Genomic DNA, 25,124 nt, shown 5'->3' on the forward strand with positions numbered 1-25,124 from the left:
AACTAAGAGTGGCACTGACCTAGACAAGGGCAAGTGGACTATATGAGTCAGACAAGACAAGGTTAGCTATTCAGAGATGGACAACTTATGACAATCCAGCTGTTGCAGGCAATGAGGATTTCTCATTCTGATTTGAAACAACTCTCTGGAACTTCTAATTTGACTGGAGGAGCTGCATGGGTATTCTTCTCATATACATGAAGTCACATAAATAATATAAAATCTTTCTGAAAACACATACTCTTTTTACTGTTTAGTTACACATTTATTGCTACGTGTTTGTTTATTTTATTATGTTGTGAACCACCCAGAATAGTGCATTGCACTAATATATAAATAAAATCAAACCAAGCAAAAATAAATATATCACTAGCATCATTTCAAAACCAAGTATTTTTCAGATTAAAACTTTTCAAAGTCCCAAATGTTCCTTCAGTGCCAGCCAAATAAGATCTTAACACCAAAACAGCAAACTGGGATGTTTAAGATCAGAAAAAGTCAATTCCCAGAAAATAAGAAAACACCAGTCCTTGTTGCCTGCTTTTTTGGTGGTGGTGGTGGTGACATATCTGAAGTACATTTTGGTAAATCTGTCTTTACTCCAATCCAAAACTAGGCTAAATACACAACTCAAGTAAAAATTTGGGAATTCCTGATGAGGAGATCACTGGTTCAAAGCCACTGGGGTTAAAGATAGAACCACAGGACTAGAAGGAACCTTAATGTACTTCTTGTCCATCAACAGACAAAATCCATTAATCCACCATCCACAAAGAGAAATATATTTATCCTTACTCTCTGTACATGAACTAGCAGCAAATAGTAGTAATTACAGAAATTAGATGCTTAGCAATTACGTAACAAGCCTGTACCGAACTCTTTGTCTATGTAAATGTAAAGGGAGTTTGTTTAAGTTTTTTCGTATTTTGTTTTATGTATTTTGTTAATATGAAAATATTAACAAAGGAGAAAGGAGAAAGGATTATTTTCTGCTGCCATTGCATCTGCACAGAGTCATCCAGTAGAGTTGTTTCAAGTAGTCAAGGCCTTAATACATGTCCCACCAAAAGAACAGGATGTTGATCACTCAGTAAACTGCAGTGAAGAATTTGCATGGCGCTTTGCAGGCAAAGTCTCGGATCCACTCTGATTTTTATGCTGTAGTTAATACAAGTTCTATGCATGCACATTTGGCCCCTGTTTGGCCCCTTATAATGGATACATGTCAGTTGGTGCAGCCTGAGGATGTGAACAGGATTCTTGGAGAGATGAACACCACCACATGTGTGCTAGATCTCCTGGCTTATAAATGCAGTGAGAGGGGGAATGGTCTGTGGGAAACTTCTGCTTAAAAGCTGTAGCTGCATTCTCTTCTGGTGACGTGCATACACTCCTGGCAGGAAGCGGCAGCTGCCAGCAGGTGGGGTAGCCCTTTATTCTGCCCTTTCGCTTAGAGGTAGAGCATAAGGTCAAAGAGTTATTTTAGCCAATCCTAGTTATGATTAGGTGACTAGTATCCTATCTGTCTCTCTCATAACATACTATGTAATCATGCTAAGTAAATAAAAGAGCTCTCAGGGCATTGCCTGTAGGCTCCACTGGCTCGGACATCCACTGTCGACTCCTTTGTTCTCTCTCTAAGGCAATTAGCCTTCCTTTGGTCCGTGATCACCCACAATGGTCAAGTGGTTAAGGGGAGTGCTGAATGCCTCCTGGCAGCAGGGTAGGATCCAAGCTTGTTTAAAGGTAGCAGTAATAAGACTCATGAAAAAGCTGTCCTTGAATCCCTCTTTACTGGACAACTATCAGCCAATCTCAAACATTTGATTTCTGGGCAAGGTAGTGTTGTGGTTTCTCGGTTCCAAGGATTCCTGGACGAAGCAGATTATCTAGACCCATTACGATCTGGATTCAGGCCTGGCTATAGGATTGAGACACCTTTTGTTGCCCTGGTGGATGACATATGCTGGGAACTGGACAGGCTGTGTGTGTGTCCCTGTTGGTTCTACTGGACCTTTCAGCAAGTTTCAGTACCATGGACAGTGGTATCCTTCTGGGCTATCTCTGTGGAATGGGACTTGGAGGCACTGTTTTGCAGTAGCTCAGGTCCTTCTTGGAAGGGAGAACTTACAAGGTGGTACTGGGGGATTGCTGTTTGATACTCAGGCCCTTGGCTTATGGTGTCCTCCAGGGTTTGCTTGCAACTAAATCATTAAATGTTACTTTTGGGGGGCATTTCATTTTCTTGGAATTGAATTTTGTTTTCAGGGGTCATTGGATTTAAGTGTCTTAAATAAATAAATAAATAAATAAATAAATAAATAAATAAATAAATAAATAAGATATCACCGCGGGGAGGGGGGCGATGGTAACTTCCTCAATGGCATAAGGGGGCGTTTCTTTCAAAAAGGTTAAGAACCACTGGACTAGATGATGGTGAACAAACTGAAAATTAATCCAGACAAGACAGAGCTGAGCTGGTCTTGGACATTCAGAAGGCAGATGAATGAACAGAGATGCAATCTGTGCTGGATGGAGTTACACTCCCTCTCAAAATGCAGGTCCTCAGCTTGAATGTACTCCTGGATTCATCCCTGAGCCTGGATAAGCAGGATTGGGTGATGGCCAGGAGTGTATTTGCATAGTTAAAACTGGTGCACCAGCTGTGCCCGTTCCTTGAGATATCTGATTTGACTACAGTGGTACATGCCTTAGTTACATCCCACTTGAATTACTGTAACATGCTCTATACATGGGTTTGCCTTTGAAGATGGTCTGGAAACTTTCACTGGTTCAAAATGTAGCTATAGGGAGCAGATGTCAGTTATAGGGAGCATACATATAACACCCCTGCTACAATAACTTCACTGGCTACCAATCTGTTTCCAGACCCAATTCAATGTGCTGTTTTTAACCTATAAAGCCCTATCCGGCTTGGGTCCAGACTACTTGTAAACCGCCCAGAGAGTGCTTGAAGCGCTATGGGGCAGTATATAAGCAGCACACTTTTTTTTTTAACCTGAAGGACCGTAATAGGCCTCTTGGCTCTTAAGATCTTCAGCAGAGACCCTCCTCTCAGTCACACTGCTATCACAGGCATGTTTGATGGGGACACAAGAAAGCGCCTTCTCTGTGGCATCTCCCAGATGATGGAATACTTTCCCTCAGGAGGTTAGGTTGTCCCCTCCTTTTATTCTTCTGCCCACAGTTGAAGACTCACCTCTTCAGCCAGGCTTTTAATATTGATAACTGAGTCCTTGAATGGCGTTTTTAGTTGGGTAGGTTGCATTTAAAGTTTTAAATGTTTTAATCATTCAGTGTATTTTAATTGCTGTTGTTGTTGAATTGTTAAATTTAATGTATAGTTTATTTTGTTTTTAATTCTATTTATAACACTATCAGAAAGGTACCCTATAGAAAAAACAAACAAAATGGCATTCTCACCCTTTTTGTCCTACTGAAGTTCACCTTTTTTTTTGCTATTATTGATGTCATCTGATATGGTGATACAACCAAAAAAAACCTTAAACAAAAGAGAGTATGCTGCCAGCTAAGACAATACGTTCCACTGTTGAACTGATCATAGGACTGGAGATTCCCCGTGCTTGTTTGAAATCTGCTTCTCTGTAATTTAAAGCCGTGGTGGTGCTGCGGGTTAAACCACAAAAGCCTCTGTGCTGCAAGGTCACAAGACCAGCAGTCGTAAGATTGAATCCACACGACAAAGTGAGCTCCCATAGCTTTGTCCCAGCTCCTGCTAACCTAGCAGTTCGAAAGCATGTAAAAATGCGAGTAAATAAATAGGTACCACCACGGTGGGAAGGAAACAGCATTCCGTGTCTAGTTGTGCTGACCACATGACCATGGAAGATTGTCTTCAGACAATGCTGGCTCTATGGCTTGGAAACGAGGATGAGCACTGCCCTCTAGAGTTGGACATGACTGGACTAAATGTCAAGGGGAACCTTTACCTTACCTCTCTGTAATTTGAACCTGATACTTCGGTTCCTACCTTCTGGAGCAACAGAAAACAATACTGATCCATCATCTACATGACAAACTCTTCAAATATTTGAAAATGGCTCTTAATCTCTTAAACCATCCCTTTCCAGACTATATGTGCCTCTTTCTACTTTTCTCATAGGACTTGGTCTGCATGCCTTCACAATATTTGTCATCTTCCTCTAAAACTGTTCGAGTTTGTCAGTATTTTTCTTAAATAACTTGTCACAGCAAATATTCAGCATGACCAGAGCAGAACCATGTGGTACCCCTACTTTCCATGATTTGAACATTAAGCTTTTGTTACATGTTAGCTTTTTAGGCCTCTTGCTCATTAATACCCCTAGAACCTTTCCATGTGTATACTTATCAACTAAGCAGCTGATTTTCCCACCTACTCCAATGCAGAACTTTACACTTACAAGTTCAAATTATTTTTATTAGCGTAGGCTTTTGCCTTTTAATATATTAGTTCCCAAATTTGGTATCATCCACAGATTTGATAAACACCCCCTTCACTTCTTTGTACATCACTTATAAAGATGATGAATGATCGTGGGCCTAGTGCAGAATCCTGCAGCAGTTAAAGTGTTGGTGATTACAATGAAGAGCAATGCAGAATAATAATAAAGAAAACATATAGTACTAAAACTAAAGGATAAAATCTTTAACAATGATTCCAGGGCTAAAAATAGGGAAGTCCAGAAAGGAAGAAGAAAAGATACATATGACCAAAAGCACAGAAAATTACAGACCTGCTTTGGAGATCCACTCCATGTAGCCATTGAGTTCACGTTCAATCTGCTGCTGTCGTCTCAACTTCAGAAACGCTCGTCGGTTCTCCACCCGCTCCCTTTCTTTGGCAAACTCTCTGTAGATAAAGCAAGGTCTCCGTGTTAAAGGTTCTCATAGAACAGGAGTATAACAGCAACTGCTGTTGGTCAGTGTGCATTATCAGCCTATTCCCTTGCCATTACATGCCATAAGTCTATAGAACAGTGGTTTGCTGTTGTGTGCAATCATGGTCTATGAGTGACAGCATGAGAAAGAACAGCAGTAATGAATCCAGAAATCAGGGCTGCAATTACTTTAAAATGGCACTTTTTTGCAGGATGAAAGTAACAACTGTAGGCTTTGTGTGTTAACCTTCTGTCTAGGGCAGGAATGCTATATACTTACCCAGAAAGCACCCCCAGTACAAGGTTGAGCATAAAAAAGGATCCAATTATGATGAGAGGGATGAAATACAGCCAATTCCAAGCACTCCCTGAGGCATCATTGCTCTGCAGGAAAGAGAGAGAGAGAGAAAGAAAGAAAGAAAGAGAGAGAGAGAGAGAGAGAGAGAGAGAGAGGGTGCAATCACTAGATGCCAAAGACATGGGGCACAATTTGCACAGAAATAATCAACACATTCATTATATGCCCTAAGGAAAGCAAAATGAACAATGCTCTACAAGAAGTCAACTTACAAATGCAGGTATGGGCAAACTACTAACCTGAGGGTAAGCCCACCAGCCTACCACCTATCCACCAACGAACCAGTTAGCCAATCCACCTACCTACTAGCATACTGCCCTCCAACATCACGAAAAAATATAGACCCTTAAGTGTGGGAGGAACCAGACATTCCCACATCATTCCTTTACTTCAAAACAGTTACTGTATCTCCAATCTCTCAACCAAATCTCCAGTGTTAAAAACAAAACAGTTTGATGCCTCCTGAGTTCTCTGACACAGAAAGCCTTCTGTTGTGAGCATAAAAAAGATTGGGCTGTATGGGGTTCTCTGGTTCATCTCACAATTACTGTGAGTGATATCTTAAGCACTAATAAACTGAAAAGTGAGTAGTGCACTAACAGCAGCAGTTATTCGACAAATGCATATTTGTATATATCGTCACAAATCAGTTTTTGAATATAGTAAAGAAGAGTGGTTGAAGAAAGCAGAAACATCTTGTTAGGATTAAGTCTCATCCGTTTGCCTTTATCCAGTCCATTGCTGATGCCAGACACCAGTTTAGAACAGAAATGGCTTCCTTGGAATTAGAAGGAAAATTGAGTTAGAGTTGGGTGTCATCAGAATACTGGTGGCGTCAAACTCCAAAACTCCAGACAACCTCTCCCAGCATTTTCATATAAATATTAAAACACATGGGAAACAAAACAGAACCCCAAGGGGCACCATAAGCCAAAGGCCAAGGCACCAAATAGTAATCTTTCAGGACTCTTTTCTGAGTTCATTTCTTCAGGAAGGACTGGTGCCACTGCAAGATAGTTCATAAGAATACATGGTGCTGAAAGTTGCTGAGAAGTCCACCAGAACCAACAGTACCCTCCCGGCTCTAATTCCCAATGTATGTCATCTATCAAGGCAACTACAGCCATCTCTGTCCCATAACGAGGCCTCAAACTGGGCTACAAGAGATGAGAAGCCAGCATCTGCTCTAAAACCTTGCCCAAAAATGGAATATTGGAGACTGGCCAATAATTAAAGCATACACTCTGTTATTTTGTTAGAAGTTGAATGACAGAGTCTATAGCTCAACAACACAGCACATACTGTATATTACATATGGAAGAGCACAGGTTCAACTACCAGCATCTTCATGCAAAGCATCTAAAATAGCAGTGCTGGCCAGATAGTAGACAGTGTAAGGTAGTATTTTCAAGAGATTTGGCTTTTAGGTCTGTTATTCTATTTCCAGTTAACCAGTGGGCAGTGACATTTCATCACTATCTTAAAACAAATAAGAGGTATGATGGAAACACAAAACTGGTTCCTCTGCTTGCACAACTGAGTAACTACCTTTACACCAGAGCTGAACTGGTGTGGTCTGTAAAGAATGAGCTTGAAGTATAGTTCTCACCTGATGATGGCTGTGCTATATTTATACTTCCTTTTAACAACTGGAACAAAAAACTGGAAATCCTGACTTTTCAGGCTTTTTATTCAACTCTTGTACATCACGCTATCCAGAACCAAAGTTCTTGATTCCCAATAAGCCATTCTTTTGCTTCAGTGGATGAAATCCAGTAATAAACTGCAACTAGACGAGGCCCATTGATCAGAGGGAATCTAGTGAGTCAAATCCTCCATAAGTTCCCTTGATTCATTGGGCTCCTCAAGTTACAATTTACTATTGGATTTCAGCCCATATCTCCTTTCTACCTTACTAATACCATCAACAAAACAGTTTATTCCCTGCTCCATATCTTTGTATCAAGTACCTCTTACTATAGAATTCTAAACATGCCCTGCTTCTATGCAGATCATTTTAAAGCAGAAGGTAGTTTGTCTCTCCTCTGTGCCTTGAAAGCCAACATTAGAAATGGGTCACTGGTTTGCCCTAAGGAACATGCTAATGGAACTTACTCTTTTGTGAAGCCCGGCTACTCAGCACCGGCTGGAGGGGACTATAAGAAGCTGCTTTGTATGGATTGCAGGTACGTGAACCACTAACAACTCTCTGTCCCCATTTCTCTCAACTAAATATAGACTGAGGAACAAAACCATCTTGTGCAATGTGGTAGTTTGCGAACTCCAGCCACCAAGTATGCTGAGCTGCCAGGTGACTTGCACAAAAAAGGAATTTGCATCCACTTGAGATGTTCTTATGCCAGACCTCATTCTCCACCAGAGACTTAACTGGCACTAGTGTTGACTTAATACAAGTGCAAGCCTCACACATCTGCTTTCTCTTTGTTGGAGTTTTCAGGATAAATGACATTAAAAATAATACTTCTAAGCCCATCAATTTTGTTACACATACAAAAACCAAATGAACAGAATCCTAAAATTTCAGGGGGTGGATAGGACACAGGAGACTGAAGGCTCCATCAGACAGGAAATTGTCCTACTGTTTGGTCTGCTGCAAGGACAGGTTGGTTTGTGTTTTTTTTTGGTTTTTGGTGATCATATGATGTATTCGCTGGAGCAAACCAAACCATCCCCAGAGTAGTCCAATCTACCTTTTCTGAGCCCTTGTCAGAGGCGTATCCATTTTGGGGGCAGGTAGGATCACTTTGTTTTGGTCTGTTTTCAGCATTTAGAATTGCTGGGAATGGACCAAAGCAAGCCTCCCTGGCTGTCAAGGGATATATAATTTTTTCTGAAAATATCAGTCAAGAGATTGCTTGCAGCCAAATCCATGAACCTCCACCCAACTCCAAACAATCCAGTTTAGCCCATATCAGCCTGCTCTAAAACAGCCAATGTAGATGAGCCCTGAGACACCAATGGATTGTGTGAGTGAGACCAGAAAGAAAATTCAAATGACACTCTGACCATGTAAGAAGCGCTGTTATAATAAAATGAGGGTTTGAACTACATATGTAATTTTGAGATCACTGGAGTAACGATGGGATAAGGATATGACAAACATATAGATATGTACATACTCAGGTCTCCTACCAGCTATTTAAAACCACAGCACGTGTTATAACAAATTCTCCTGCTTCCATTGCTACTATTCTGGACCTCATCTCATAGCTGCCCTCTCTCTTTTGCTTCTTTTACTGAAGTATCTGCTGATCTATTTTTCAGTTTCTGTGTCCATTCTTTCAGCAAACTTCATCTTCCTCATCGCAGAAGGCTCTGTGTATTCTTATATCTCATGATCTTCTCTCCTGCACCACTACAGTTGTCACAATACTCCTATCTTTCCCCCATCTTTTCCTATTCATCCACTCTTCACAGACATTTCTGTACCTCCCTCTCCTAGTTCGTATTTTCTTCCACTTACTTTTAAATTTGCCCAATTTCTCTCTCTGTTTCTTATATCCTTATCTTGACTCCCCACACTCTCTTAACTAAAAAAAGAAAAAGAAAAAAGCTTTCACTATCCCTAACTGAAGTGCCAAGGAAATGAGTTGGTACCCAAAGACATCAATAAGCCCAAACATGCTTTTGGAATTTTCCAGCCTGACTAGGAGCTCAGGGGTGGGGAGGTGGTATCTGGGCACCAAAGCTAGCATGTATTGATTGATATTAAACTGATGATGTGCCAGGTGTGAAGTTGTGTATATGCACATAGAGAGTAAACACAGAGAGCAATACACAATTAAGACATCAGTGCAATTAAGACATCAGAGAAATCATCATTACTTCATGCCGAATTCCTTAAGCAATGGATATGCTTGTGTGAATTGGCACTAGCAAAGAATTTGAACCTTGGAGTAGATCATCAATGCCCTATTCCTCATTGGAAATATGCATACGTTCTTCCTTTGTTTCATTTTTAGGTACAGGAATGACTTGGGGAAGAACAGATAACAATAGCTTTTAAATAGCTGGTAGGAGACCTAAATGTGAGGACAGCAAGATGAGCACAGGAGAGTAATGAAACCTTTTTGGATAGTTTGCTTTCCCAAGAGGCTACAAATGAAAGATGTTCTGGTTAGCTATCCAGGGCACCTTCACAAAGGCACAAGACTCTGAGAAAAGAGGGCAAGGTGGGTGCAGGAAAAGTGAACTGAGAACACTCTGGCAAAATTGTGAAGAAGCAAGGCAATCCAACACTGAAGTAGATTTTTTCCCTTTAAATAGGATACCATTTCTACCTAGATAACAAAAAGCAAGACCTCCCTCCTGTCAACAAAAGAATTTATTCCTATTCTGAAAGTAATTTAAAGCAACAATGCACTACAGACTCTAAGATTTACTCAGAGTTACCTTTGTGATTACATCATTTATAAACCATGTTCAAACAACAACAAGATGCACAAACATGATCCAAGTAGCCAACCCAGTGCACTACCATTAGGAAATATTAAATACTACTGTAATGTTTATTCAGAAGTATTCTCGAAGGCTTTCACGGCCGGTATCTGATGGTTGTTGTGGGTTTTTTGGGCTCTTTGGCCATGTTCTGAAGTCTTCCTCTTAAGCTCAAGGGGACTAGGTAAGTGTGTGTAGCAGGAGTGAGAAATGTACAGTTTGCAATATATTACTGGACTTAAACTCCTATCATCCTCAACTATTGACATATATTATTGTTATTATTAGTTTTGTTTATATGCCACATTTCTCCCAACAAGGGACCCAAAGCAGCTCACAACATTAAAATTCACACAGTGAATATAGTATTGCAGCCTAAATGTCCAAAGCATTGTGCGTCTTGTGAACTTGGGAGCAAAGTATTGCTAATTCTTTGAACTGTAATAAGAATTTGATAATAAAACACTATGCACATTTAAAAATATTTTACTTACTGATTTTCTGATACTGCTTATTTTTAAGAAAAGGCATAGTTATAGTGCTGCAGCTTGTACAAGAATTTTCAGGGGGAAAAAACCAAATAAGTTTGACTGAAACAATGGAGGCAAGACTTGGTGGCCCCTCATACGTAGGGTTACCATTAGACAAAGGCAACTTGACAGCACATAACAGCAGCAGCAACAACTGGGTTCAAAACAATGCAGGGAAGTACTCAGGATGAATATGTCACAAGTGATCGATCAGTATAACCTAGCCCACTGTGTAGACTTCTGCAGACTACAAGTTAGGAAGTGCATGAAAGCAAGATGCCTGCAAAGCAGATAACTACACACACACACACACAGAGGGGGGGGGGGGAGAGAAACTGAATGTTCCAATTTCTCTTTCTACAATTGTGTGTTAGTGAATGAGCCAAGGGGGAGCGTATAGAGGGTCTTCCCATTGCCTCTCCATTCTCAGATATATCTATCAAATCAAATGCTGCTGAGAAAAATGATGCCAATGTATAATTTGAAAGTGCTCTCTCTCTTTTTCACTTCCCATTTCCCTAACAGGCATCTCATTCGTTCAGGATCCTGTAGGCTATGTTGTTTCAATTTTAAAGTGAATTTTTTTTGCAGGCTGAGTCTGCCAGTTCGGCAGCCCCTAGCACAGACTTGAGTATTGTGCTAATTCAAACTGATTGTTCAGTATTTTTATCCTGTCATACCCGTTGCTCCTCATTGAGTCTTTTGGGGTCTTGGTTTGGAAGATAAGAAGATACAGAGCTTTTACTCCACTTATTTCCAACAATAGTGACCGAACTCCTGTTGGATATATTTGTTATGCAACTATGATCATATCAATGCCTGATTTTCTATTCTCAACTCTAGACCCTAGGCTTGGTAGTTCACAAGCTTTGCAGGCTGGCCCTAGAGCCCTAGGTATGATTCACCAAGCTAGCCCCAGCTGTCCAACTGTGTACTGAGGCTTATTAGCTGCTTGACTACCCCAATCCCATGTCTGGATTCTTAAGCACCACATAAATGATTGCATTTCTGGGCAGCATCAAAAGTACAATTTCTGTAATTCCCACTGCAAAGTACACCCTCTCTGAATTTTATGCTTTACGTATTAGGACATAATAAAAATCATCTGGTCCTTAGCAAGTGTGAAAATTTTGTAAATACAACCTCAGATGAAGAACAACACATGACATATTACACCATGTCATCATTTATTTTACAAAAATAAAGACAAAATGGAGAAACCATGTGTAAAAAACTAAGTACACCCTTACTGATTCCATAGGTATTAAGAGGCTAAGTAACAGCCAGGTGCTGCTAATCAAATGCCCTTTAGTAACCCATCATCATGCAAGTGTGACCACTTGGTCAAATAAAGCCAAAGTTTGCTAATCTGGAGCATTCAGGTGTGTGATTTAACACAATGCCAAGGAGGAAATGTATCAGCAATGCTTGTAGAGAAGCAATTGTTGCTGCCCATCAATCTGGGAAGGGTTGGAAGGTCATTTCCAAACAATGGAAAGTCCATCATTCTACAGGGGGAAAGATTATTCACAAGCGGAGACATTCAAGACAGTTGCCAATCTTCCCAGGAGTGGATGTCTGAGTAAATTCACTCCAAGGTCAGATTGTGGAATGCTCAGAGAAATTGCAAAAATTCCAAAAGACACATCTCAGACTCTACAGGCCTCAGTTACCATGCTAAATGTTAAAACTCATGAAAGTACAATTAGAAAAAGACAACAAACGTAGTTTGTTTGAAAGCGTTGCCAAGAGAAAGTCTCTTCTCTCTAAGAACGTGGCAGCGTGGCTTTGGTTTGCAAAGTTGCATCTGGACAAACCACAAGACTTCTGGACAGTCGAGACCAAAGTGAAGATGTTTGGCCACAATGCACAGTGTCATGTGTGGTGAAAACCAAGCACAGCATATCAGTACAAATACCTCATACCAACTGTCAAGCACAGTGATGAAGGGGAGATAATTTGAGCTTGTTTTGCAGCCGCAGGGCCTGGACACCTTGCAATCATTGAGTCGACCATGAACTCCTCTGTATACCAAAGTATTCTAGAGTCAAATGTGAGACCATATGCTTGATAGCTAAAGCTTGGCCAAAACTGGGACATGCAATAGGACAATTATCCCAAGCACACCAGCAAATCTACAACAGAATGGCTGACAAATAAAAGAATCAAGTTGCAATAGCCCTGTCAAAATCTCAACCATATTGAAATGCTATGGTGGGAACAAAAGAGAGCTGTGCATAAACAAATGACCACAATGTTATAAAGGAGAGTGGGCCAATTTTCCTCCACAACAATGTGACAGGCTGATAAAGTCATACAGCAAACAATTACTTCTATTTATTGTTGCTCAAGGTACCGATAGGCAGGATTTAGAAGTCAAAATGCGCAGGCTAACGATAGCCGTTCAAATGGAAGAACATTTGGCGGGAACGGGTAGGAAAAAGAGGGTGGAGATTGAGGCGGGGATGGCGGAGATAAAAAGAGAAGAGAGGGGATTGCCCCCAGGTTGGGAATAGATCTGGGTACAAGATCCCTGGACAGGAGAGTGGGAGAGACTCTGGATCACAAAATCAGAGTTTATCAAGATCCTGATGGGAGGGTGTTATATGTAAAAAACCAAAGCAAAGCAAAGTGTTTCAGTAAATTGGGCTGCCAGCACTATAAGAAAAGGTGAGGGGCATTTGACCTTCCCCCCTAACTATTCACATTACCACCTCCAGATATTTCAACCACCAAGGTGCTATGGAGAGCTCAGACCGAGGACACTGTGCATTATATAGACCAGTGATGGTGAACCTTTTTGAGCCTGAATGCCCAAACTGGAAAAAAACAACAACAACCTAGCAGATGGTGGTGGCACCAGAAGTGGAAGTGGCGGCGGCAGAAGAAGGAATTTCGGGCACGAGGTGCCTCCAGACCCCCCTCTGGATCCGCCTCCAGTTGTGCTCAACCCCAGCACTGTCTATAGTTTGGCCCACCCGCCACCGCCAGCACCAGCTGCTCAAGGTCCTGGCCCGCCTGTCAAGGCACTAGCACCACAGCTGCAGCCTCCTCCTCAAATTTGGCTGCCAGGGGTAGCAATCTAGCGACTTCTGACTCACGTGCCCACAGAGAGGGCTCTGCGTGCCAGTTGTGGCACACATGCCACAGGTTTGCCATCACTGATATAGACCCTTACAGCAGCTCTGCTAGTTATTTTGAATAGCTGTACGTTGGAGACTTTTGTCATTGGTGCCAGCTAGGGTTTGTGGGCAAAAGTAAAATGCTCCCTGTCTTCCATACCCTGTGTTGCAGCAACAGGTCATAATTATTAGTGTTTCCCCACTCGTGGTGATATGATTCTACATGGAGTTCTGGAAATGGAGAAAATACGTCATGGTTGGAGAAGTTCTGGGTTCAAATGTTGTCAAATGAGCACTGGGAGAATCAGATACTGTATCTAATTGTGTACCCTTATTCAGGTGGAGATCAAGTCTGGAGTTTGCTACTTATCCTGCTACACATTGTCTGGTTTCCTTTTGGCTGATTAGTTCTCACATATCTACATACGCATCCAAAGCTGAATCAACATGCAGTACCAAAACCACTGCCACATTTTGAACTGTAGTAATGCTACATCCATATACCCTCAGAGAAGCAAGGCACATGTCTCCAAACTGGAAAAGCCACTTCGGCAGCATCTACAGCAGGAACTTTCAAAAGAAGTGTAATTTTGGGGGCAACTGTTGTCGTTTTTTAAGTCTGAAGACCAGAGCATGGATTGTTTTTTTCCAGACCATGTTGAACTGAACATGAATCTGGTGTTGCCCACAAAGAGCTCATAATGTAATGAATGGGTGAATGATTTGTAAATTGAGGGACAGAATTTCGTAGAATAGGAAGGGGAATAAATTCAGCGCTGGAGGCCTGCCAAATGTTTTACATGCAGAAGAACCTAGTGCAATCCCTTGCATCTTTAGGGAAATGAAGGAAAGGTTCCCATCTTCTATCTAAAGCACTGAAAAGTTACTGTTTTCAGTGTAGGCCATAAGAAGCTAAATGGACCTGGGGTCTGTTAGCTGGTAAAAGACAGCTGCCTATTTTCCAAATGTAAGCTGTCGGGGGGCCCCCAGATACAAGCTGTTGGGGTTTAAATAGCCAGGTCCTCTGATGAGCAGTACTGGTGCTCATCTGTTGCAGTCTCATACACAATTATTTCTCATTGTATTATGCATACATTTACGGCCTCCAACTTATGCAACCAAACTAAACTACCAACAATATGAGCAAGCATACATAATACTACACAGCAGTAGCTCTGGAGCTTTTTGTTCACTATTAGCTTTAACATGGGATCTATCATTAATATACTATTTATACAATGTCAATACTTTATCACTGCTGTGCAAACATTTAAAAAACACTACAGGCCTTCCAATCATGTTTACAGAAAGAAACGAGAAAAAAATAGCAAATGTAGGAACCAATTCTTATAAAAAGTAAAGGGAAATTGTCACTCAGGTGGAGTGAAGAAATGAACAGTAATTGGTCTGGCACACTTTTCCCAATGCCCATACTCTTGAAGAATGTCAGTTCCAGGCTGCCACCCCCCTTTGTACACTGCTCCCTAAAAAGGATCATCGGGACCAGCTTAATAAATGTGCTCTAATATCAAGACTTATATTCTTCCATCATATAATATTACTGAATTCTACAGATTCCAAATACAGTATTAATGGATGGAATGGATTATCTCTAGATTCATTTCAGTCTAGCTTCATTTCTGGTTATGAGATGAAGATGGCTTTGGCCACCTTAGGTGGATGACATGCAACGGGAACTGGAAATGTCCGCTGTTGATACTGCGGGACCTCTCCATGTTCAGAGGCAATGTGCTATCAGTTGCCAGGGTTGTCCAATTCCAATAGCAGAGTGGTATTTCCTTCATTGCCTAATTTGTGGAATTCCTAGAAGCATTTGGCCATTCACCATTGGAAATATAATGCTGTACAGGGCATTTAGTCTGACCCAGCGGAATTCTCCTTATGCTTATTCTTTAAATTACTCCAGGTTACTGTGCCTAGCAAGGCTTATGCAAAGTAGAGTGATACAGATGCCTCAAGAGGCTGTTACTGAGTGGTCTGAAGTGGGCAGGAGTAGCAGCTCTCTAGTCACTTGCCACTGTTGGAGAAAACCGTTCTTTTCCAGCAGCTCTCTACACACCCTAAGGTACTCTCGTTCCTTTTGGTACTGTGGAGGATCCTACCTTGTCACTAATATTTTAGAGCAAGATTCAATTTATTTATTTATTTATTTATTTATTTATTTATTTATTTATTTATTTATTTATTTATTTATTTATTTATTTATTTATTTATTTATTTATTTATTCATTCATTCATTCATTCATTCATTCATTCATTCATTCCATTCATTCCATTCATACCCTGCCTATCTAGTCATTGCGACCACTCTAGGCGGCTTACAACACAAATACATGAACAAATATGTATATATAAAAACAAAATTTTACACAATAAGAAAGATTCTGGAAGATGGAGAGAAGACATCATAGATCATAATAGAAAGAGAAGGGGAAACATCCATGTTTTCAGTTATTTTTTAAAAATACCCAGCGAGGGAGCTGTGTGAATCTCCGGAGGCAGGTTGTTCCAGAGCCGAGGAGCCACCGCCGATAAGGCCCGGTTTCTTGTTTTTTCCTTCCGGGCCTCCCTCGGCGTCAGGCTCCTCAGCCTCACCTCCTGACTCGCACAAGTGACACGGGTAGAACGAGGTGGGAGTAAGCGTTCCTCCAGTTATTGAGGCCCTAAACCGTTTAGGGTTTTATATGTAAGCATTAGAATTTTGAAGTCCACGCGGAACCGAATGGGCAGCCAATGCAGCACGGCCAAAATAGGAGAAAAGTGATGATATTTTCTCGCTCTGCTAAGGAGCCTGGCTGCCGCATTCTGCACCACCTGGAATTTCCGCGTCAACCTCAAAGGCAGCCCCATGTAGAGTGCATTACATTGGTCTAATTTCGAGATTACGAGCGCGTGAACCGAGGTAGTGAGCGCCCCCACATTGAGATAGGGCTGCAGCCGGGCTATCCGCCACAGGTGGAAAAAGGCGGTGCGGACCACCGACGCCACCTGAGTCTCCATGGTGAGCACCAGGTCCAGATGAATCCCCAGACTGCGGACCCCTCTCTTTGTGGCAAGGGTCACCCCCCAAACGAGAGGGAGTCACCCAAGCCACCGATGGTGGGGGCACCCATCCTCAGAACCTCCGTCTTGTCCGGGTTCAGTCTCAGCCCATTTTCCTGCATCCATTGCAGTACAGCCCCCAGGCAGCGCTGAAGGGACAGAACAGCATCACCTGCAGTTGGTGGAAAGGAGATGTAGAGCTGAGTGTCATCAGCATACTGATAACACAATGCCCCACACTCCCTGGGAGCCACAAGGACAGGGGATCACTACACATAAAAGACCAGCTAATGACACCAACCACAGGAACAGATAATCTCTTCTCCTTAGCACAACAATACACCCACAACAATACATACTAATCACCCATCTACAGAAAAAGACAAAAGCCTATCTCACAGCCATAAATACTGCACTCCCAAGCCAACTACACCAGAGCACAGGTTGCTGTCCTCTGAAGATGCCGGCCACAGAGACTGGCGAAACGTTAGGAAGAACAACCTTCAGAACATGGCCAAAGAGCCCGAAAAACCCAGAACAACCAAAACATGCTATACTGTATCATAGAGATCACTCAATAAATTTATTATTTACTGTCTTTCCACAAACAATGCAGAGGAGGGGATGGTGAGCACTAATGACAATTTTGCTATAGAGCCTTGATTCCTGAATTTGAGGTGGTCAGAGGGATATATATGAGAGTTTTCAAATCTGATCCCTCAGGCACTGCATTCTTGCTGTTTAAGATTCCTTTTGTCTATGCTTGTTTTCCTGTCATTTACTAGCCACTTAGCTCTTGTATGATCTGTTCTCCTTTCAAATGGTTTCTTCAAGAGACTGTAGAAACCTGAATGAAGTGCTATGATTACACAATACAAATATAAAATATAAAAACCTTCAATAATATTTATTATCCTTCACCCAAGATTCCGTAGTGGCACCTGCTGTGAGGGCAATGGCCTTTTGGAGGCACAATGGGAATGTACTGATCATCTGGACTATACATTATGAGAGGACTAGCATGCACATTGTTTAGGTGTTCCGACAACTGTCCCTTTGACACTACCACAACATGAAGAATTGTTTTTGTCTCCCGAGTCTTTTCTCTTCTCCCTCAAGATTTGAAATCTGGGCTTATCCCTTTGACCCCAACATCCCTCAGACTTCTCAAAACACAGATTCAGCATGCCCAGTTTCATCAATTGTCATTTACATGACTGATCAATGCTGCATCCATTACAGTGATCCTCTGGCAGTCAGCCAGTTTCCCTCCACATGTCACACCCATCATTTGCCTCTTGCTAGTGCTGCAGTCCTTTTAAAGGATTTTTACAATCCATGTGGAGAACTCTGTCCTTTCTACAATATGGTATATGTTTCCTATGTTTCTTTTTTGCTTTTGATCAGAAGTGAGGCTCTTTTTCAATCAATTTTCTTTATCTTTTTTAACCCCTCCCCCATCCCAATTTTATATAGGTGATAGCTAAGCATAATAATCACAACCTTTCCATTGAATGGTGACTTTTACAGTTTGCACCCAATACTGAATTTAAAAAAAGTAACAAACAGCATCAAAAAAGCATTCCCTTGTCAGTGTAAGAAAAATAATTTAACACAGTTATTGTAATGCATTGTGGGACTGGTCCTGATCCCCCTTCTGATGACAGTGGGCTTTCCACCGCCCTGAGAGTAAAGGCGAGATTCCCAATGCACAGTTCATCTGTGGAGTAGGGCATTGGCAGCAGCGACAGAGATGATGCCTTGGAGGCGACATGTGAGCATGGAGGGAGGGCTGGGGATTTAAGGAGGAGAGTGAGGAGGAAGAGGAGGACTCTTGGGAGTACACACCGTTGACTGGGAGGAGGCCCAGGAGGCACTTAATGGCTGGCTGGGGGACGATTCATCACCAGGACCCTGACGCTGGGCCTTGGGAGGAGTTCTTTATGCACAGGAGGAAGCTGCCTGAGTATACTGGCATGAGGTGAGATGGCAAGAGGCAAAGCAGTGAGAGAACCAGCACACAGCGCGACGCCAACAGAGGAAGGGCCAGGACCAAACAGCTCCACAACGATGATTCCATGGGCAGCATATCCAGCACTAGCCAGCTGTTCCTCCTCCTATTCCACTTCCTTCTGCACCTCATTACTCAGGCAAGCCCAGCCACATCCGTATCGACTTTGGCCATACCTCCAAGGAAGAGCACCACATGTATGGAGCGGCTGCTACCAACCGTGGCTATAAGGGAGTAGCAAGAGAAGGTGCCCAGGCTAGGCTACTCCAGAGACAGTGGAGTGCCAGCCTCCAGCATCTTTGTTGTGGCACTTCATGTTTGGCTCCCCTGCAGGGAGTACTGTATTGGAACTGGTAGAGGAGGCATGGCTCCTCTCCTCCCAGTAGAGGACTGTTGTGGGCTGGTCCTGCTGACTTGGACTATTTGGGAGTGCAGTTAACTCCCTAGTGTTCATAGAAGTACTTAAGTTTTGTTACTGAGCCACATTGACTCAATTACCATTGTGTTGCTCTAATAAAGGAGCCTGCAAACCCTCTCTGCATCGTAATTGAGGGGCCATGGAGGCCACTCAGATGCATAAATTATGAATTAATGGAATAGTTCAACCTAAAAGGTTATTCCATGTCTTACAGTGTGTGCTCAGAGGTTTTGTGTTTTCATCATCTTTTTTTGCAATAAGTGAAATAAAAGAAAACCAAGTCACATTGATGCTGCAATTTTTAAAGTTGTCTTGCTTGGGGGAATTCTTGAGTTAATTTCTCCAGACAGAGCTATATCCAATAGCCATCTAACCCAACAGTTCATTATTAGGTACTTCCCATCATTCCAATGTCTGGCCAACATCTGTCTAGCTACCACCAGCAAAAAGGTTATTATGCTTTTATGTAGCAAATTTTTGCTATTATTTTAAACATGCTAAATACTGCTACCAATGAATTTGTTTTGCTGCTTTCTATGGTGAATATTGAATAATATTTGAAATTTCTTTCAATACATTGTCCCATAAGATTTTGATTTGGGGAACTTGACCACCACATGTATTAAAAAATCCTATCTTCCACATCCCCTCCAACACAGTTTAGTGAATTTCTTGGTAGCATATGACAATTTAAGAGGAGTTAGTACCATCTGTAAATAATTTTAAGAGTGGTCTCTCTAACATTTGTTGAAATAGACTTGAATGGTTTTTGTATGCAGTCCCCCCCCCCATGTTTCATTAGGTATATTATAATAAAGATCATGCTGCCCATGCATATTTTAAACCTAATGTTGACTCGTTTTTTTAAACCTAATAGTTTGGTCCAGTGATTGCATCATGTGATCGCCTGGAAAAAAAAAAAGAGCAAACCAACCCATCCCTGCATGGACCAAGTATTGGGACAAATGCCCTTCTGTCAGAGCTTCAGTTCCTTCTTCAGATCCTTTTTCTTGATTTTCCATAGTGAATTGCCTGGAGATATGGAATTGATGATGTTTGTTTTGTGACAAATTGGAATTGAGGAGACATCTATTCCTATTGCTTCTAACAGCCATCTTCCTTCTGTATGGTTACAGGCAAATAAAGATTTATCATTTTGCTGCACCAGCAAGTGAAAGGGAAATTCCCAATGGTATTTTATTGAGGCTTCTCTCAATTTTGTTGCATGGTGCTGGAACACTCCGTTTTTGTAGTATATCTGTACGAATGTCCTGGAAGACCTGGTGCTCCCTGAAAGTTGATATTTCACATTTTAGAAAGCTCAGCTAGGACTTTTTCTTTGGCAATATACACCAACATGCAAAACACATAATAATGTCTCTCGGCTTGGCTTGGCTTGTGGCTTTGGCCTAAGATCTAGGGCTCAGTGCACCAGTTGCAAATCATACTCAGTAATTTGTAGGTAAGGGACCCAGGCTGGAAACCAAGCTACTGTGCCTCCTTTAAATTCTGGCTCAGGGATTCCTTTCACCCTCAAATTCCATCTTCTATTCCAATTTTCAAGGGCTTCCACCTTTAACTGTAATTCTTGGGTGGCTTTGGCAAGCACTTTGATCTGTGATTGACGCCTAATTCCTTTGTCAAGGGCTTCACTTTTTGCAGTGTCATTTAGTTTCTCTGCTAATTGTGAGGCTGAAGCTTCCAGCGGTTTTAGTGTTGTGTTCCAGCCAGTTTTCATTTCATTTATAAGTTCATTTTGTGAAAAGTTCTTCCTTTTTCCAGCCTTACCTTGCTTTTCTATTGGAGGGCCTTTGTTGTTACCATTGTCAGAACTAGAGAAGTGGCCTCTTAATCATATATGCTGTTAGATCCTTTTCTTTTGTTCCACAGAATCCTGGCAGCATTCATAAAGAGAGGTTACTTACCTGTAACCATGGTTCTTCGAGTGGTCATTCTGTGAATTCACACAAAAGGGTTAATCCAGCGCCAGCGTTGGTCTTCTCGGAACATTCTCGAGCTACAAGAAAAAAGTAACAAGTAACAGGCTGCCTGTATTGTGCATGCTCCGCCCACCCTAGCCTCAGTTCCATTTATCTGCCACAGACGTCAAATCAATCCGTAGACGCTATCAGTGACAGATAGAGGGGAGGCCGGGTGGGATTATGTGAATTCACAGAATGACCACTCGAAGAACCATGGTTACAGGTAAGTAACCTCTCTTTCTTCATCGTGGTCTTCTGTGAATGCACACAAAAGGGTGATTAGCAAGCTCGCTCACTGGATGGTGGGATGTCACTGTAGGACAGATGTCAGCACCGCTCTTCCAAATGTTGTCTCCCGTCTGGCCCTGAGGTCCAGCCTGTAGTGGGTAACAAAAGTTGACACATTGGACCACGTGGCGGATCTGCAGATGTCCGGCACGTCGACACCTCGCAACAGGGCAGTGGAAGAAGCAACCACTCTGGTGGAATGAGCGCGTAATCCTTCTGGGAGAGATCTGTGTTGGAGTTCGTAAGCCAGAGTGATAGTGCTAACAATCCACTTTGACAGTGTAGAACGCGATGCTGGAGAACCCTTCTTGTGACCATAATGACAAATGAAAAGTCGGTTAGAAGTCCTAAATTCACTTGTTCTAGAGACATAAAAGGCCGGTGCTCTTTTCACATCCAGGGTGTGGAGCATGCGCTCAACATCTGTAGTAGGTTGAGGAAACAAAACAGGGAGAGACAGAGGCTGATTCAGGTGAAAATCAGACACCACCTTAGGAAGAAAGGAGACATCTGGGTATAACTGAACCTTTTCTTTAAAGAACTGTAAGAATGGTTGGTCAGAACGGAGAGCTGCAAGTTCACTAACCCTTCTAGCTGAGGTAATCGCTACCAAAAAGAGGGTTTTGAATGATAGCAACTTGAGATCGCAGGTAGCCATTGGCTCGAATGGCGGATGTGTAAGTGAGTGTAAAACCAACTGGAGGGACCACTGTGGGACTGGTGGTTTAACTGGGGGCCTCAAGTTAGTGAGTCCTTTGAGGAAGGCTTTGACCGTCGGATGGGAGAAAAGACGAGACGAACCAGAATCTTTCGGCTGAAAGGAGATGACGGCAGCCAGATAGACCTTAATAGTAGATAACGACAACCCAAAGTCAAACAAGTATCGCAAATATAACAACAATGTAGAAAGAGAGACAGGGGATGGAACTAGACCCCTGGACTCCGTAATCTTGATGAAACCTTTCCATTTGTTCTTATACAACAAAGTGGTAGACGGCTTCTTGGACTGGTTTAAGACCTCTTTGATCTCTGGGAGATCCTCCACGCGGTTAGATGAAGGGTCTCCACGTCTGGATGGAAGATGGAGCCTGCATCCTGGGTCAAGAGATCCGGTAGTGAGGGTAGTCTCTTGAACTCGGAGGACATGCTCATCAAGGTAGGAAACCACACCTGACGCGGCCAATAAGGGGCTATGAATATTGCGCTCGCTCTCGATTGACGCAACTTCACTAACACCCTCTGAATTAGTGGAAGAGGAGGAAACATGTACATGAGTGTCCAATTCCAACGGATCATGAATGCATCTCCTAAAGATCCGCAGCCCAGCCCCGCTCTGGATGCATAAACTGTGCACTTGGCGTTCAGGCGAGAGGCAAAAATGTCTACTATGGGGGTTCCCCATAGATGACATAGTTCCTGAAACACCCGTGGATTGAGTTCCCACTCGTGTGTCTGATAAGGAAGGCGGCTGAGATGATCTGTGAGGGTATTTTCTGTTGTTGAGACATGTATAGCTACAGGAAAGATGTGGTGTAGACAGCACCACTCCCAGAGGTGAACAGTGAGGTATAGCAGCGATTGTGAGTGAGTCCCCCCCGCTTGTTTATGTAGTACATGGTCGTGGTGTTGTCTGTTATCAGCTGCACACCACGACCTCGCACCATGGGGAGGAACGCTCGTAGAGCCTTTATGACCGCTATCAGTTTCAGATGATTTATGTGCAAGTTGAGTTCTTGAGTGGACCAGAGAGCATGTACTGTGTGTAGGGCACAGTGTGGTCCCCAGCCGATTGGGCTGGCATCTGTAGTTACCTGGACTGTCAGCTGCAATGGTTTGAAGGGTCTGCCTATGGTCAGGTTTGGGGAGTGGGACCACCATGTTAGCTGGCTGGCAAGCTCCGGAGTTACCCGGAGTCACTTGCGTTGGCTGTCTGTTATGGAATTGAACAGGGTGAGGAACCGTGACTGAAGAGATCTGAGTTTGAGCCGTGTGTGAGACACTGCAGGCATTGTGGAGGCCATAAGACCTAAAAGATGTTGCACGTGCTTCGCTGTCACGTGGGCCTTTGGTCGAAACTTTCGCACAGCTTTCTGAATTTTTCGTATCCGTTCTCTGGGCAGGAAAATCCTGGCCTTGTTGGCATCCAAGCGGGCACCTATGTAATGGACCACTTTGGATGGTGTGAGATGAGACTTTTCAATATTCAAGGTAAGGCCCAGCCTTGGGAGCAATCGAAGGACCAAGTGGACGTCCCTGAGAGCTTGTTTCTGGGACCGAGACACCAGCAGCCAATCGTCTATGTAAGGGTAGATGTGAACGCCCCGAAGACGTAGGTAAGCCGCCACTGGTGCCATCACCTTCGTGAAGGTCCTGGGAGCTTTTGAGAGCCCGAACGGCAAAGCCAGAAACTGGTAAATGGTGCCCTGAAACAGAAACCTGAGGTATTTGCGATGATGTGGGTGGATGGAGATGTGAAAATAAGCGTCCTTGAGTTCTATGACCACGAACCAATTGTGTTTCTTCAACAGGGGCAAGATTGACTCCAGTCACCATGCGAAAACATCGAGGACGAAGGTAAGTATTTAGTAGCCTGAGATCTAGTATGGGCCTTATGCCTCCGCCCTTCTTTGACACGGCGAAATATCTGGAGTAGAACCCGTTTCTTAGGTCTGTCATGGGTACGGGTTGAATGGCATGTTTTTGTAAGAGTGATGTAATTTCGTCCTCTAGAGCGATGTCGAAAGAGGTGTGACATACTGTATATACCCTAGTGGAGGTAACTCTGTAAATTCCAGCTTGTAGCCGTGCTCGATGATGTGCAAGACCCACAAGTCGTTTGTGACGGTGCGCCAGTTTGAGAGAAAAGGTAGAAGTCTTGTAACGTTTGAGTCTGATAAACCGTTGTTGGGCGAGTCAAAGATAACGCTTGGACTTCTTGGCAGGTGCTTTGAAGGACTGCCGGCGTTGTAAATCTTGAGATCTGTAACTAGGAGCGGAAGAAGAAGCCTGGGAAGATCTTTGTTGAGGTAAGCTCTTACAGGATTTAAACTGCTGAGATGACTGTTGATACTGGGCGTAGGACCTGCGCCACCAAAACCTGCCATAACGAGGCTGAGGTTGGATAGAATAAGACTTGGCCGTCTTCTTGGCCTTATGGAGTTCTTCCAGATGAGCATCGGTCTTCTCATTAAACAAACCGGTGGCATCAAAGGAGAGGCTTTCTACCTTGGTTTTGACATCTTCCAGTATGTCAGCAGCTCGTAGCCAAGCATGTCTGCGGATAGTGATAGCAGACATGAGGATTCTAGCAGCAACTTCTGTAGCGTGCCTGGTTGAGAGCCTCTGATGCTTTGAGGCAGTCTGGGCCTCCTCATAAAAGTTAAGAAAAGTCTGCCTGACTTCTTGTGGAATAAGCTTGAGGCCAGGCAAGATCTTTAACCAGAGCTGTTTCTGGTATGCTCCTAGAGCAGCTTGATAATTAATTAACTTTAGTTAAGAGAAAGGCGACCAGGGAATAAATTTTCCGACCAATAATTTCCAACTTCTTACCCTCCTTATTGGTAGGAGTGACATGAGATTTCCCAGTGGGCTTTGTGCAACTGGTCTCAACAATCAGGGAATTAGGGATCGGGTGGTATCCGATCCATGTACTCGATAAAAGTTCTCAGTTCTGTGAGGCAAAGAAGGCGTGTCAGACGGCTGTCCCCAATATTCCTTTATGATGTCCATGATGACAGGGACAAAGGTCAAACTAGGAGGAGCAGACCTCTCTTGGTTAATATCACCGAAAATCAGGTCCTCAGTGGCAGGAGCAGGTTGATCCACCTCCAACTTCAGAGTCTTTGCCAAGCGTGATAACATCTGGGAATAAGACGAAAAGTCCTTGGAGGGTGAAGACACGTTGGCATCGCCTATGTCAGAGCCTACTGTCTCTCCCTCTGGAAGGGCACCCTGGCCAGGCTGCGCAGGCAATTCCTGGTCCGAGTTAGATGA

At 42.9% G+C, this 25,124-nt stretch overlaps 1 protein-coding gene across 9 annotated transcripts in view; it reads right to left on the bottom strand.

The window, feature by feature from the left end:
• The window catches only part of CACNA1A (calcium voltage-gated channel subunit alpha1 A), a 355,947-nt gene that overhangs the window by 159,200 nt on the left and 171,623 nt on the right, over positions 1-25,124 (bottom strand). For all 9 annotated transcript variants that reach the window (XM_078385849.1, XM_078385848.1, XM_072990312.2 and 6 more), the window contains 2 exons: positions 5,182-5,285; positions 4,758-4,873 (listed from right to left, as the gene is read on the bottom strand). In XM_078385849.1, coding sequence (XP_078241975.1) covers positions 4,758-4,873; positions 5,182-5,285 — 220 coding nt within the window. The remainder of the gene's footprint in view (positions 1-4,757; positions 4,874-5,181; positions 5,286-25,124) is intronic.

This window comes from Pogona vitticeps, chromosome 2 (assembly GCF_051106095.1).
Source record: "Pogona vitticeps strain Pit_001003342236 chromosome 2, PviZW2.1, whole genome shotgun sequence".
Classification (NCBI taxonomy): Eukaryota; Metazoa; Chordata; class Lepidosauria; order Squamata; family Agamidae; genus Pogona; species Pogona vitticeps.